The 15,614-nt window shown below is 41.0% G+C and overlaps 1 protein-coding gene across 1 annotated transcript in view; it reads right to left on the reverse strand.

Annotated features, from left to right (window-relative positions):
* The window catches only part of LOC138283927 (pneumococcal serine-rich repeat protein-like), a 128,644-nt gene that overhangs the window by 53,600 nt on the left and 59,430 nt on the right, over positions 1-15,614 (reverse strand). Inside the window, exons 11-14 of the mRNA XM_069222158.1 lie at positions 13,557-13,702; positions 6,361-7,385; positions 3,274-3,335; positions 214-371 (exon numbers count right to left, since the gene is read on the reverse strand). Of these exons, the coding sequence (XP_069078259.1) occupies positions 214-371; positions 3,274-3,335; positions 6,361-7,385; positions 13,557-13,702 (1,391 nt within the window). The remainder of the gene's footprint in view (positions 1-213; positions 372-3,273; positions 3,336-6,360; positions 7,386-13,556; positions 13,703-15,614) is intronic.

The raw sequence follows: 15,614 nt of genomic DNA on the forward strand, positions 1-15,614 counted from the left end.
GAGAACTCTAATTTGCCAAATGTCGTAGGAATAAACACAAATCCCAATCATCAGGATGCTTCCCTTTAAGGTGCCAGATATGCACTATTCATTTGAAATGAAATACTTGGCTTTCAATTATGTTCAATTTGAGGGAAATATGTGAGTGCTAGCCTCCTTGCATCGTCATCTTTAAAACCCCGTAATAGTAGATTTTGAAGATGAGTTACTTACTTTTGGATTCAATGGTTGTGCTGTCCACTACAAACTCTGCCAGGGCACTGCTGTTATTGGCCACAGACGTATTGAGAGTGTTGATGATATCCTGTGCAGTAGGGACCGGCGACGCGCTGTTAAAATCAACCTCTGCTTCCACAATTACAGAGCCACTCCTGAGAATAAACATTGCAAGTGAGTGTTATGTTACATGGACTTTAATTCACTTTTACCAATTTATAGTGTGGTCCCAACTATAGAAAGGAAAACTTTAAAACACTTTTTTCAGAAATTAAATTCAACTAACTGGTTTTGTGAGGTGTACACATCCTCAGGAAACATACCAAAGGTGGTCAAATTGGAAAGAAATGATGGACTGAAATGATCATGAGTATTGGTGCAGGCGCTGATAAAATGGGTCTCTGGCCATTACAGTAAGCAAATCAAGTTCTTCATCTTATCCCCGTGCCCCTCACATTTTTGTCTGAAGTTAAGGAAATAGTAATCCTTTTGCTTTCTCAGATACTTAACATCTCACTACACTCAGCCCTAGTCCTTCTTCAGTGGAAACACTGACACATGTGAGCCTTCTTCTGAAAAAACAAACCCTTCTGTCGGTTCCTTAATGTTGTCTTTCTACAGACATGTTGCTGTTCTTTTATTGACCAACACAATTCTGGAAAAATCTGTCAATTGTCAACTCTCAAAATATCCAGAATCTAATTCTCTGCTTGCCAGTTCTCAGTGTGCTTTTGTACAGTATCATAGCACATAATCATCTCTTCTTTCTCTCACAGAACATGTCTGTACTTTATTAGACTAAGGTGCTTCAGCAGCACTAGTTCCACTTCTCTGCAGTGTTTAATAGGTTCGTCCATACATTCTACACTATTGCATTTTTAAGTTGGGTAGCTCAAAAATAGACATGCTCTTTTATCAAGGATCAAGCACAGATTGCCACAGTCTAGCCTTTTAAATACTCTACTAAGCTGCTTTAATTTATTTTTTGGTGGGGGGGCAATTGAGCTCATCTTTATTTAATATCTATTCAATACCTATACGGTCCCTTCACCAGAGCTGGTGCAGTCTTTCGACTCAATATCATCTCATATGTGGACGGCACCAAGATTATTTTTTCCATTACATATATTGTATTGAGACCATAAAACTTCTCAGTAGCAACTCAGGCATTTGCCTCGAGGTGAACAAAAAATAGAAGTTATTATCTTTGGTCAACCTTGTTCAGCTTGGGCATGTACTTGGTCACCACCAGAACGTGGCCAGCCACCTGTTCCTTCGCAATCTGCTAGGAACTTAGGGTTCCGAGTGGATAAGAACCTATCCCTCTCCTCACAAATTACTGCAGTCTCAGCAAAGCGTTTCACTTTGCTGAGACTGCAGTATCTGCTCTATCAGTTTCAGGAAGCTGAGAATGCTGCAGTGCTTCTTACTCTGAGCATTCCAAGCCTTCATCCTATCGCCTTTCATCTGAAAAATCTTCAGTGGCTCCCATACACAAGAAGATTGTGTTTAAAGCCCTTACTTTAACAATCATAGCTATGTCTTGCAAGGACACCACTTGTTGTTTAAATCTCGTTCAACGGTACAATCCTGATGGCATCTTCAGATCACAGGAGACTAAGCTCTTTGAAGTACTGCACATTCCCTGTGCATGGATGGTAGCTTTTCCTTTTCCTTTGTCTATCTGACAGCAATGCATTGAAATGTGCTATCAGCTGGCACCCAGCTGCTGACTTCGAAAAGCATTTTTCAAAATAAGGTAAAAACCTGTCTCTTCAATAGCGATTAAGTTTCCTGTTCTGAGTTGATCATCCTTGGTCTTATCCCCTGGAGGTCTTGTTCGGGTAGCTATGTGCTCTTCAAATGTATCATTCATTAATTCACATTAATGTTTGATCCAAAGAGGGGGTTGAGCAGAATGTAACAATGTCTCTAAAAAGGTATGACTTGCGGGTGGTTCCCTTTAGGAACATACACTAATAATGAATAACGTGCTGAGCTAACAAATGCAGATTTTAAAGAGATTCAGCCACCATTTGAAAGGAAATGGCAAGTAGAAGTAAGCTTCGGATCACTACACAAGCACATGACTTCTGCATGTTTCTCTTTTCAAACTTCTAGGCATATCTCGTCTAACTAGACGCCGAAGCTCAGCTTCCCAAAATCTCCTCTTACTTCTACTGAGATAGGTTTGGTGAAGATCACTGCTCTCCAAGAGTCTCACACTTGAAGTCAATGTATCTGCTTTTTCCCTTCCAGTCTGGCATTGGGAAATCCTGTAGTTACTTAAACTCCCACATAGTCTGCCAAGCTTTCAGAGTTGATTCAGCATGTACCCCTTGTTGCTTGTTCCCTCTTTCCTTACCCCAGTAATACTTCTACTGACACTTAGGAATTACTGATCTGAATGTATGAGAGCTGTACAAAAGCAATGAATAAAACAAACTCTCTACCTAAATTTACATTTTACCCGCTGCTTGTATTTGTGTATACAAATGTGTGTTTTAAATTGTGTTTCAGATTGCAATGTCTATGCTTAAATTAAAATACTGTACACACCTTTTGGACTGCTTCTGCCTCAGTTCATATATGCATAAGTTCATATAGTGTGACACCAGCAGTGCTTGTTTGTACTAAAATGGTCTGTTTAAAAAAGGGAACCAGCATACAGTCTTTCATAACTTTAAAATCTATGACTCGGCAGGGAGAATTACTATCAGCAAGCTACATCCAATTGCTCTTTGCAGCGATTCACCTTCCAGCAGAGAATCCCCTGGTGGAAAGTACACCAATGGTAGAAATTATACTCTACCTTCCATTGATCACACGCTAAGTAATCATTCATGCATTTCTGCTTTTGAATTGTGGTTTTCCTCTGTTACACCTGGAGAAATGGAACACCTTCACTGCACCTAGTGTGATTCTCATATTATTAGCACCTGTCTGGCTTGCATTGTCCTTCATACCGGAGCATAGTCACCCTCATCACAGCATATGAAGAACTTGTCTCAATTCAGATGCAATGGATATACTCATTGTGAAATACAAAATACGTACCTGAACCCTGTCACTCTTACTCCTTGGCAGTTAGGAAGACTTGCCTTGTACAATGGTGCTAGCTGTGGATTAGAAACAAGACGTGGTCAGACAACAGTACTTCAAAACCATTCTTCACATTTCAAGGCCAACATTTGTCAGCAGTGCATGGATTTATGAATGAAGGGGGCTATACTTTGATGTAAATGAAAGTCGTATATGGGTTTTAATGCAGCACCACATAACCATCTCAAAAGTGGGAAACTATTATTATTAAGACATATCTACAGAGCAGAGTGCAACAAATGCCACGAGGTGCGCCCTGAAGCTAATAGGAACATGGGTTCTGCAGGACTCACCGAGAGGATTCAGGTTGGAAAAAAAGCCTTGAGTTGCTTTTGAATTGGCAAATGACAAGACAAAGATTTCAAAGAGAGGGTGACTGAATCCAGACCATAAAAGCAATATATGAAAAGAGTGAACCCCCAAATAAGATTTGAAGAGCAAGACTGTGGTGAGTTTTGCTAAAGAACAACAAAGGCAGTGGGCAATAGAGTACAATCTAAATTTGTTCCAGTGTCAGAGAAAGCTCTATGAACTAGGCACAGGGCATTACATTTAGAGTGTTGACTGATAGGAAAACAATGAAGGTCATTGAGGTGGTGTGAGATGGGGCAGCTACAGGAAGGTTCAAAATGCAATGAGCTTCAGAGTTTTGAATGTTTGTTTGGTGCTGGATAAGGTAGCTAGACAGTCCAAGGTAAATGGAGTCGCTGTAATCAAGTTTGATGTGATAAGAGAGTGGATGATTGATTTACGCAGGAGTCCAGTAAAAGAACAATTTTTCTAAACATTCTAAGGAAGATGAAGCAGAGCCTGGAGACGTGGTTGATCTGAAGGAAGAATGAAAGGAGCTGGTCGAATATGATACCCAATGATTTGGCCGAGGGGCCAGGCACAGGACATCAAACATGCTGTTTTTGTTCCATCTAATTTGAGGCAATTGTTCTGCTTCTAGAAGGTGAGAGCACTCACTCAAATGTGGAAATTAGATGCCTTCAGGTTTAGGCCTTTGGAAATGAAGAAAATAATCTCAGACTGTCCACGTTGCACACAACATTGAGACCAAAAGAACAGAAGAGGTTCACTTTTGGAGACATGCAGGCATTAAAGAGTGTGAGGCTCACAGATCAGCTCTGAGAAACCACACAGCTGAGTTGAATTAGGGAGGACATGAAATTGGGGAATAAAACAGACTGAGTTATAGAAGAGAGAAAATAACTGATCTCTAAGCCAGGCCTGATTACTGATGCCCAGGTTAGAGACAGTGTTGATCGATACAGAGTGAAAAACAGTACCCAGTGTCGTAGACATCAAGTAAATTAAAGGTGTTATGTTCCAGAGATGTTTGAGGGGCAAACTCTGTCTGAATGGTAGGGATTTTGTTAGAAAAGAAAAATGGAAGCTCCTGGCACATTTTCCTGTGAAGCTGGGATAGTGGAGCTGCAAGCCAAATGGGATAAAACCGTAGCTCTTTACCAACAAAGAACATTTTGCATGAAGCATCAATTTTCTTTGCTTAGTAAGAGGTGCAAGCTTCGCATATTAGCCAGTGGTAGTGTTTGATGGCTGTGGTATAGTCTTTCTGTCAAAAAGATTACAGAAACTACATCAGCAGTGTTACAGAGGTCTGCAATGCCAATTGAACACTTTCAGCTCCTCAGAATACCAGGGAGAGGAAGACGTGCACCAGAGGGAAAGAGAATGTTTAAACTGCACTACCACATCAAGCGAGTGGGGAATCCAAGTGTTGACTCTATGGAGGAAATTACACCATTTTATTTTCATTGAGTTATTGTTGAATGTGTCCAAATACTACCTAATGTTCAGGTTTCTTAACCTCATTAAACATGTAATGGTGCATGTTCTACAGAACTGAACGTTATGTTCTTCATCCCTTAGAGGGATCAGCCCTGAAACAAGATCTGATGCTTCCACAGAGATTTTCTAGGGGGGAATGTAGTAGGGAATATCCAGGGCACTCCATGGCAAGGGTATCTGCACTGTACACATTTGCTTCCCTACACACAAGAATTCACTTGAACAACCCAACCCTGAGGGCCTGGGCATAATGTGCCATAGGATTTAACAAAAGACAGTTCTTGTTGTCAGGTAGACTATACACACTCTGTAAATATTGTTTGTACAGGTACTGTTGGATTGGCTTTTCTGGTAGGCTGACACCGCTAGATGATCCAGCTTGAAAGTACTAGTGTTTGGGCTTTTTTTTTCCCTGTCCATCACTGGACGAGACAAGAAAATGACAAGTCCGCACACTGGCCCTCCAGGCTCCCCAAACAACAGTCAAACACTGTGTGCAGGACACAACATTGCAGTTATTGAAAATCTTTTACAACTTCAGAAGGAAGAATTAAAAAGTCACGGACATGGTAAGAACCTCAAGTAGCTCATGTGGTACACACCAAAATGTTATTGGAGAAAGGACATAATGTATCAGGATCGCTGCCCCTGAAAGTGGGTACTGGGACTCTGCTCATTAACTAAAGTGTAATTTGCAGAAGGCTAAGGGCCTTATTTGGAGTGTGGTGGATGGGATACTCTTGTCACAAATGTGGCATATGTCCTGTATGCTGTATTACAAGTGCATTATAGCCATGGGCATTGGTAATATGGCGGAGCATAATCTGCCATGTTTTGACAGAGTATCCCACCCACCATAACTCTAAATAAGGCCCTAAGGTTTTACTACTGTCATCCATGGTGTGGCAGGGGCTTAATCCAGGTGCAATCACTGCTCTCTGAGCTGGCTGTGGTGTTAAATGGGCTCTACTGGTTCTCTGTTAAAGAATGTATGCTTCAGGTCGACAGTTGACTGCCTTAGTCTTGGAACTACCCACAAAAGGATAATGTGTTTGCTGTTTCTACAAGACTAATGAATGAAAGTTTACTGTATTGACTTCAATCTTTGCTCTATTATCACATCTACATACTGTGGACATCCCATTCTTTCAGTCTTTGACAACAACCCTTTTACACACAAGACACTTTTCATTCGGCTAACCAATTAAAAAATGTATCAGTAATTACCAAAGATTCAAGACGGTTCTTCAAATTTTTGAACTCCACCGAGTTAGGATCCTCCAGATTGTGAGTGTAATTTGCATTTGTAATTTTAAAGGTCAAAGGCAGAATGAGAAGAGGAGCCACAGTCACAGTTGCGTTGGATGTAGTTGACCCTAGGTTTGTTACAGCTGTCCCATTGCTGGAAGTGGCTCCTTCTGTCGACACTGAAATTGAAGACTGAGCTCCAGAAGTGAAAGATGCTGATGATGAATTGATTGTAGTCTGTTGAGATGTAGTTTTCGCAGAAGTAGAATTTGCTGTAGCAGGTGGAGATGCAGTGCTCATGGGTAATGAATTTGTCATAACAGTTAGATATGTAGTATTTGTAAATGATGAATTTGTTGTACTAGCTTGAGATGCTGTGTTTGTAAATGGTGAACTGATTGTAGTAGTTGGTACTGCAGTATTTGTGAATGATGAATTAGTCATGGAAGTTGGAGACACCATGTTTGTAAATGATGAATTGGCTGTAATGTTTGGAGACACTGTGTTTGGAAATGATGACTCAGTTGTACTAGTTGGAATCACTGTGTTTGTGAATGATGAATTTGTCATGCTAGCTTGAGATGCTGTGCTTGGAAATGATGAATTGGTTATACTAGCTGAAGACACTGTGTTTGTAAATGTTGAATTGGTTGTGCTGGTTGGAGGCACTGTGTTTGTAAATGATATATTGGCTGTGCTAGCTTGAGATGCTGTGCTTGCAAATGATGAATTAGTCATGCTAGTTGGAGACACTGTATTTGTAAATGATGAATTGGTAGTACTAGTTGGAGACACTGTGTTTGTAAATGATAAAGTGGTTGCACTAGCTGTAGGTGCTGTGTTTGTAAATGATGAATTAGTCATACCAGTTAGAGGTGTAGTGCTTGCAAATGGTGAATTGGTCATAATAGTTTGTATTGCATTGTTTGCAGATGAGGATGATGATGATGAAACTGATGTTACAGATGGCGGCGAGCTGGTTGTTGAAGTAGGAGATGTGGTACCTTGAAGACAAAGAAGTATTTAAACAAATTTATACTTGTAGCAGAGGGAGTTTAAGAATCTAGTAAGAACCAATGAGAGAATAAATCCCGTTGTATAATCACTTCTCCTCTTCATCAATGCATGTTGCACCTCTAAGTCCCTTCAGCCACCACTTCCTCTTCCTATATTACCACCACTAATTCACATGAGCCACACTGGCTCACTTTGCTTACTGACCATTCATAAATCAGACGCTCAGTTATCCTCTGGTATTAAGGTCATAAGGTTGCCTGTAAGAAGCCCACCCGGTACATCCTCCTGCTTCAGTGATCCTAAGGCAAGGCTGAAAACACAATCTGGTGACTTCAAAAAATGGTCCTAGATGAGCATGAATTTCACTTTCCTAACTCCAAAACTTGCCTGAGAGCACAGGCCAGCAATCAGAGTCATTAGGATTGGACCCTGGGTGCCCACTCGTTTCTCAGCCCACCCCCTGATACTATCCCTGTTTGAATATTCAGATATGTGTGAACTCTTGCAGCCTTGGGCACCACTATGTTGGACTTTGACTTGGTTTGTGGAGTTCTCCTACCTTGAAGACTTACCAACATACTGGATCCTTCTCCTCAACTTTCCGCTACTTTTCTTAGTGAACAGGTTTCACACAATTGTTTTGTAAAGTGTTTCTTATAGGTATCGTGCCCTTAAAAACCGATTCTACCCAAATCATAGGACTGAACACCCAGGACCCACTGGAAACCGCAGAAAGGCTCAATAACATGAAACGTTGGCCTTCAACACAATCACCAAGAGAGCAGCACATCAGGGGCACTCGTCATATTTTCATGCTAAAATGTCTTCAGACTTCTGGCTGATTTTTACCAGCAAAACAGTCAAAGTGTGTTAGCTGGGTTATTAATATTGTTATTATATATTGAATTTGTATATAATTTAAATGAATTTGTATATAATTTGCTGATGTCATTAGACAGCAGGAGGTTGTATTGAGGATTCAGGCATAAGGAAAGAAAATGCAGAATTTTGTAGTTTGCTTTGACTGTCCAGTAACAAAATGCATGTTATTTTCTATCGTCGTAATGCCAGTATTTTATCTAATAATTCTGTGAATTAATTTTCGGAGTTCCGTAAAGCTCTGCATGCACTTTACAGCTACAGTGCAGCGGGAGGCATTTTCGCTGCTCAACCGCTACAGCGACCAATATGTCTTCCTGCATCACGCGTGAAAGTGCAACCCTTCTTGGCGCTGATTACAGAGAGAAGCCTGCTCTCAGACATAGGTGACTGGGTGAGAGCTATAAAATGTGCATACAATAGGTGACTACTGGGAAGATTTATTTTTGCCCGTTTCTGAATTTCCTACTCATCAAAACATTGGATTTGTTTGTGATGTCAGTGAGAAACTCAAAGCAATCTCTCACAATGTGAGCGTTCTGTCAAAACTGTTTCATTCCAATATTGGAACAGATTTGACTTTAATACAGTAAAGTGTTGCCATGGGTCACTTCTACTCCAAGCTCTTGTAACAGAATATCTTATTGGTGTGCAGACGCTTGTTAATACAATCTGTTAATACAATACTTAAAATTAAACTTAAACCACCACTGGCAACGCGACGCTGCATGAAATTGACATATTTACATATGTGGGTCATTTACTCATTTACCACTATGTATGTTCCACTTTAGCTCCATATTTTGTGTCTGCTTACCTCTACACTGCCCTTATTTTACATAGGGGTGGGTGACACCCATTTTATCCATCCCACGCTATATCTGCTGCCATTCCACTGTGACAGATAGTCCCAGACCCTCTCCTGCCTATTTCTTCCTTTCACTTATGGTTGGTATATACCATCCATCCTGGAAGTAAATTTCACCTTGTGAATCCACAGGGAAGGAGACTTTTTGACAACACTAGGGGTCTGATTTATGAAAAGTTACTGCCACGTTTACGTCATTTTTTGACGCAAAAGCGGCGCAAACTTACAAAATATATATACATATTATATTCTGTAAGTTTGCGCTGCTTTTGCGTCAAAAAATGACATAAACATGGCACTAACTTTTCATAAATAAGGCCCTAGATCTTTAAGATGCCTGCAATAATACACCAATCCGGTCTTCATTTCGAAAGTACATTCACTTGGCTGTGGGTCAAACCACAAATGTTTATGAAAGTACTTGTCCTTTAGTTAGCCTATCTTCAAATCAGGGTATCCAAATTTTATTTTTTCATATTTGGACGAGTGGCTAATCCGTGCTTCTTACCTTTTAAAGGCCCATGATACAGAGAATGTTTGCCGGTGTCTACAAGAATTACGATTAATTCTGTACTTGGAGAAGCTGCAAGTGTTTCAGGTGCAAGAGTGAAATGTTATAGGAGCATAATTCTCCAAAGAACTGGGAAAGCTGTTTCATCCAAAGTACAGGATCGTGACTCTTCAGAAATGTCTCAGGACTTGTTAGGGAACAAATGGGTTCCACAGAGAATTTTTCACTCCTTTGGAATATGGGCAGAACAGAACCTGCTGACCTTTATGGCATCTTATCTGGCAGGACTGCATAATGTAGCGACAGATTGCCTCAGCAGGGACTTCCCATCATCAGTGGATTTCCATCTGCACACTACGGTGGTTCATATCACAACAGCCCAGTTAAGTCTCCCAACACTTGATCTTTGTGCGTCCAGAGAAGACACTCTCCTTCCCCTCCTTTGTCCCAGCAGCCATCGACTCGCACCAATTCGTTTCTTTGGCCTTGGAGTCTTCTATATCCTTTTCCTCCAATCCTCAGCCCTCCTGAAGGATGATTTAGAGGGAGAGGGTACAGGTTATTTAAGCAGCCCCATTCTTGGAAAGGAGGTCATGGTTCCCAGTATTGAAACAACTTGCACAAGGTTTACCTGTGAGATTTCAGGATCCACTGCTCTGGCCAGAGCTTCCTTAGCCACCTTGTAGCCAGATCGGTAGTGAAAAGCTAGCTCTGCAGCATTATGGCTGTTCATAGAGCATAGTAGACAGCATCCAGCCGAGTTGCAGACCAACAATTGGGGCATCATATTACTGGCATTGGTTGCATTTCTCAAGTTGATAAACTGATAATCCTTTTCTGATTTTGTATTTCTTAAGAGAAGATTTTTGAAGTCCAATGAGCAGCCATTCGAGTTTGTGATGAATCAAGAGACTCATGACCATTGCCAATGCTCTTGTGACCTGTCTTTTGAAAAGGTTTGAGGTTAGGAGGCTAGTTTGTCATCCTCATGTACTGGCATTGGATTTGCAATTGGTATTAAGAAGGCTTCAAGTGACTATATTCAAGCCATTGGAGTCAAGTCCTTTCATTTGACTAATTATTAAGGCGGCATTTCTTTTTTCTGTCACCTTGGCTAGATGCCTTGCTGAAATAAATCCTTTTACTGTAGAGTGTCCCTATCTTTTAAGTCTGTCAGACTGGGTGATTCTTAGGCCACATCCAGATGTTTGTCATAACGTTCATTCTAAGATTCCTCTTAAGCAGGAGATTGTTTTACATGGATTTTTCATTTTCCTTACTCAGAGGAGGAAGCAAAGTTCCAAACCCTGTTGATCATTTATTTGAAAGGACGTCCGAGGTTTTCTTCTGCTTCTCTCTTGATAACTTTTGGTTCGGGGAAGAGCGGTTCAAAGCCCTCTACTTCTATGATTACCAGATGGGTTAGATCCACACATTTCCTCTTGATATATTGGGAAGAAAAACTACAGGGGTTGTAATACCTTAGGCTAGGCTAAGGAAGTCTCATTTTCTGAGTTCTGTAGGGCAGCCACATGGTCTAATCCTCATACATTTATTCAGAACTAAAAGGTAGGTGTCAGCTATCTGGTCACACAATCCTTTGTAAGACAGCTTTGTCTACTGTATTGTTACCTCAATGGAAAATGCATTTGTGCTCTACCAAGGCTTGTTAATGTGTATATATTAAATGGGATGTCTGTCAGCAGAAAAAGAATCTTGACCTTTCTACACCCGCATATCCTTAGAATGAGGAATGGATAACATGGTGGTAATGCTGTGATTACTTACCAGTAATCTTCATTACTCCTAGTTTGATGCTATTTTGTCCCAGTCCTACAACCCCACTTAATGTCTGGTATTCTCAGGTCACAGAAGAGGAAGTAATTAAGATTATTGGTACGGAATTGAAGCATTACCAGACTAGTTGCCTGTCAGCCCCTGTTTATCCACCACACACCACCGTCTGCCAGACTCTGTATCTCCCACTCCCTAGTTACAGCACTGGGGAGGTAAAGTTGACATAATAGTGAACAATAAGTAGTCGGTGGTGTGGCTGACAATGCTGAAACATGTTAAGATGTGGAAACCATGTCTGCAATCATAGCAGCTCCAGTGCAAGGATTTTTAGAACCGCATGCAAAACAATATTTTGATCTCCTGGACCACAGCAACAAGACATTTCTGAGCAAAACTTTGCAGTATGGCACCTTTTATTGGACATTTGTGGTGGCATTGTATGCCAGCTCTTTGCAATGGGCTTAATGCAGCGCCATCTCTGGGCCTCTGGTAGCTGTTTTGCTCTGGTTTCCAGCAGAAAACAACAATGGAGCGATTGCTAGGCAGTATGTGGCATTGTAGCTGATGATAACACTGTAGGGATTAACTACATATTGAAATTGTAAACACTGGGTTTTCCCAGCCATTTATCTACTTCTGTGAGAGAGCCTCTTGTGATGTAATTGCGTACATGGGTCATCTAATCTCACTTTCTGAGATGCCCCTAATGGACAATCAGCACACAACATCTTAGTATCCACTCCGATACCTTTGGTGAAATTACACTAGAGACAGTTGATACACTGAGTGGAATGTCCTTATTAAAGGCTGAAGGTGAGAGGAAGAATGCAGGGTTGGAGAGTGGTCTGAAGCAAGCTTTAGAACCTGCTGCCCTGGGACAAACAATGTTATTTTAACATTAGAACTGATGGCCTGTGCAAGGACTTTTGCTCTAGAAGGACACTGAACTTTTATAAGCTGGCATCCTAGACTTACAATGGGTTACGACAGAGGGTGCTGGTTTTCACTCGCTGTGAAATATAACTTCAAAAGGGGCAACAGGGAGTTACAGTTCAATCAGATGATGGAAACTGTTAGTAATTCTTTCATCACCCTCCTCCAAAACCCATGCTCTGCACGGAGATCAGTTGAAAGACTAGCCTGCTTTCAGTCAGGAATGGTCAGTGGCCAGTGATTTCAGTTTTAATGCCAGGGGGTTCGGTCCGATTTTAAGCCTCAAATATCCTTAGTTTTAATAACAGTGAGCTTATGACCTTCTGTTAGTGTCTGGAGCCCTCAGGTTTAATGATAGTGGGGTTATGGTTTCCTAACAATGTCTGGAGCCCTTAGTTTTGAAATAAAAAGGTATTCTGTTGCCAAGGTCTGATGTGTGGGATTCTGACCCACTGTCAGTGTATTAATCACTCAGTTTAATGACTGTTTATTTCCGCCACTATTATAGTGAGTAACTAGTATGTGGGGGGGTCCGACGTGATGCCAAGTTTTAGGGACCTTGATGTTTATGCCAATGCAGTGGTGCACTGCTGTTATTGCCAGGGGACCTCAGTTTTATTATCAGCGGGGTTCCAGCCTGCTGTCATCACTTGGGCCGGTTAGTTATTAATGGCCATGGAGGGATGACCTTCTGCCAGGTTCTAGGGCTATTGGTTCTGTCATGGGGTGTCTGAGTACTTAAACCTTTCTGGGTTCTAGGATGCTACCAGTCTCTACAACCTCGGGTGGGACAATCTGCATGCCAATGAAGATGTGCTCCTATTCTCTGCTAGGGCTGAAAAGGCATGACATACGCCTCTCGACATGGATGTTCTAGCTCAGCAATCGGGGTCGTTTACTGGTATTGCCTTTCTGTTAGGTGTGATAATCCACAATCCTATGTAGTTTCGAAGCTCAAGCCATTTGAAAGTGGAAAAATCAATTGCACAAGATAAGAATTATACGTAATGATGACACAGTTTCTTCTGTCATCATTGACCGAAACAACTGTTTCACACAACTGTTTCATTTTTGATTTCCATCTGATGGAAGACGCCCATGTGCTGGGCCCACCCATTTGATGTGTCCCACCCTCCTGTAATCGGTGCTCCTCAGTGCAGAGTCACTCACTGGATTGGATGCTCGTGGAGTCCACTGTAAAGTTGCCCAGGCCCCCGCTGGCCACGGTCTCATTGAGGGTGCTGGTGATGTTCTCCGCGGAAGGCACCAGCGTGTCATTAAACTCAATCTGTGTCAGGACAATCACAGAACCTTCCCTGCAAACAAACATGACAAGTGTGCATTACTTTACATGAGACTTAATGAATACAGTGCCTTTAACAGAAACAATACCCATGTACCTAAATTAATACTTTTTTCTTATTATTATTGTAGTGAATCAACCAGTCATGTCTGTTTTTGCTTGCTTTTTCAATAAACATTTCCCTGGTTGATAAAGAAAATGGGTTCCATGATGACTGCACCAAAAAAAAAAGATGTAATATAACAATCTATGATGTTTACCTTACAGTATGTGCCTGTATTACTATTGCGAGGGTCTGGTGACATTTACAAACCAATCCTCCTTTAGCTTGCAGATTGTATTATCACCAGGACCACTCAGTCACATTAAAGACCATGTTACATGGTTAGTTGTAGGAACATATTGCATGTTAGTCATAATGCACTTTTATATATTATGTTTCCTTCGGTGCAATTATAATGAAAACAATGTCAAATTTCAAAGAGGTAAATGTTTACAGAACACAATGAGTGAAATACTGGGCTGTATGTATTGTTTGTAAGACAAACAAAAAATTGAAAATTATTTAGGAGCGCTTTTTTAAAGTATGCCGGTATGGACTTTATCCATAAGGGTGACAAAGGACTTTACGTACGCCGCCCTGGTGGACAAAGGAACAACATTTTTAGAGGTCAGTGCTGGCTCAGCAGTGATCTCTGTAACTTCACATGAACTACTACTTTTGAGACAGATGTACGTTTGCGACGGAGTACCCTGTCCGCCAAGGACTAAATCACGACCTTAATCATGTAAATAATAATGCAGAATTTTATAGAAAACAGGCTTTGCTTTCTTAAAAAAGTTAATCTTTCTATATTTATTTATAAATAGATATAAACACACTTAGGCACCATTTGACGAGTCTGCAAAACGTTTTGTACACCTCCAGTAAAACTGGATACGTTTTCTGCAGATCTCTGCAAGTAAAAGATTAGAGGGGAGTCAAAAAATGCTTCTCCCGTTTTAGCTCGTAAATGAAAATTTGCTCTTTGCTACAGCAAAAATCGTTCAAACGATTTACTTCAAACTCTGCATGAAAGAAGAATTTCAATCAAAATACTTCACTTTTTGTAGAAATTACTTGGTCAGTGGGCTGCCAAGGTGAAAGCTTGGTGGTCCTGTCAATCAAAGATTAATCGTTCATGAAATGTTATTGGCTAATGAAGGGCTTGAATTATTTTTTCGGCCATCGTGAAATATTGCCCAAGTACACAATTTTTGCACCATAAAAAAAATCACAAAAAAGGGTATTATTGCAGAGGCTTGTTGCAGGGCCTAGACGGTCGTAGTGAGTTGGAGTCTGGCCACAGGTATGGCCGTTCATCCTGTTAATGGGGCACATGAGAGTGTGGGTGCAGGGTCTGTCATCAACCCCCTCTTTGCATGGCTAAAGGCTGTAGTCTGTGATGAAAAGGTGGGTTGGGCATCGGACTAGACCACAGGTGAAGCACTGCGTTCAAACCCTCCTTCTGTAGGCTAAATACACAGGCAATGGTACTGCATGCAACTACTAATATCACTTTAAAATAACTTCAGAATGACATATAAGCAGGGTTGGGTGCATGACCAGAGTGCAGGCCCTGCAGCTAAGCCCACTTCATAAAGGGTGAATACACAAGCAGTGGTACTGTGCCCAACCATTAATATTCCTTTAGAAAACTTTAGAAATGTACTGATAACACTATAGTTAAAATAAAATTATGTTTCCAAACCAACTTCTGTAGGCCCTGAAATCTGCCATTGATGTTCCACTACACAAACCACAAAAGCAATTAGAACCATAACCTGCCCCCACAATGGAGTTCTCATGACCTTTCACATGATATGGCAGGTACCATCAGAAATTATATTGATGTCCTCACAGGTGACATTTTATAATACATCAC

The sequence above is a fragment of the Pleurodeles waltl genome, chromosome 3_1, assembly GCF_031143425.1.
Source record: "Pleurodeles waltl isolate 20211129_DDA chromosome 3_1, aPleWal1.hap1.20221129, whole genome shotgun sequence".
NCBI lineage: Eukaryota > Metazoa > Chordata > Amphibia > Caudata > Salamandridae > Pleurodeles > Pleurodeles waltl.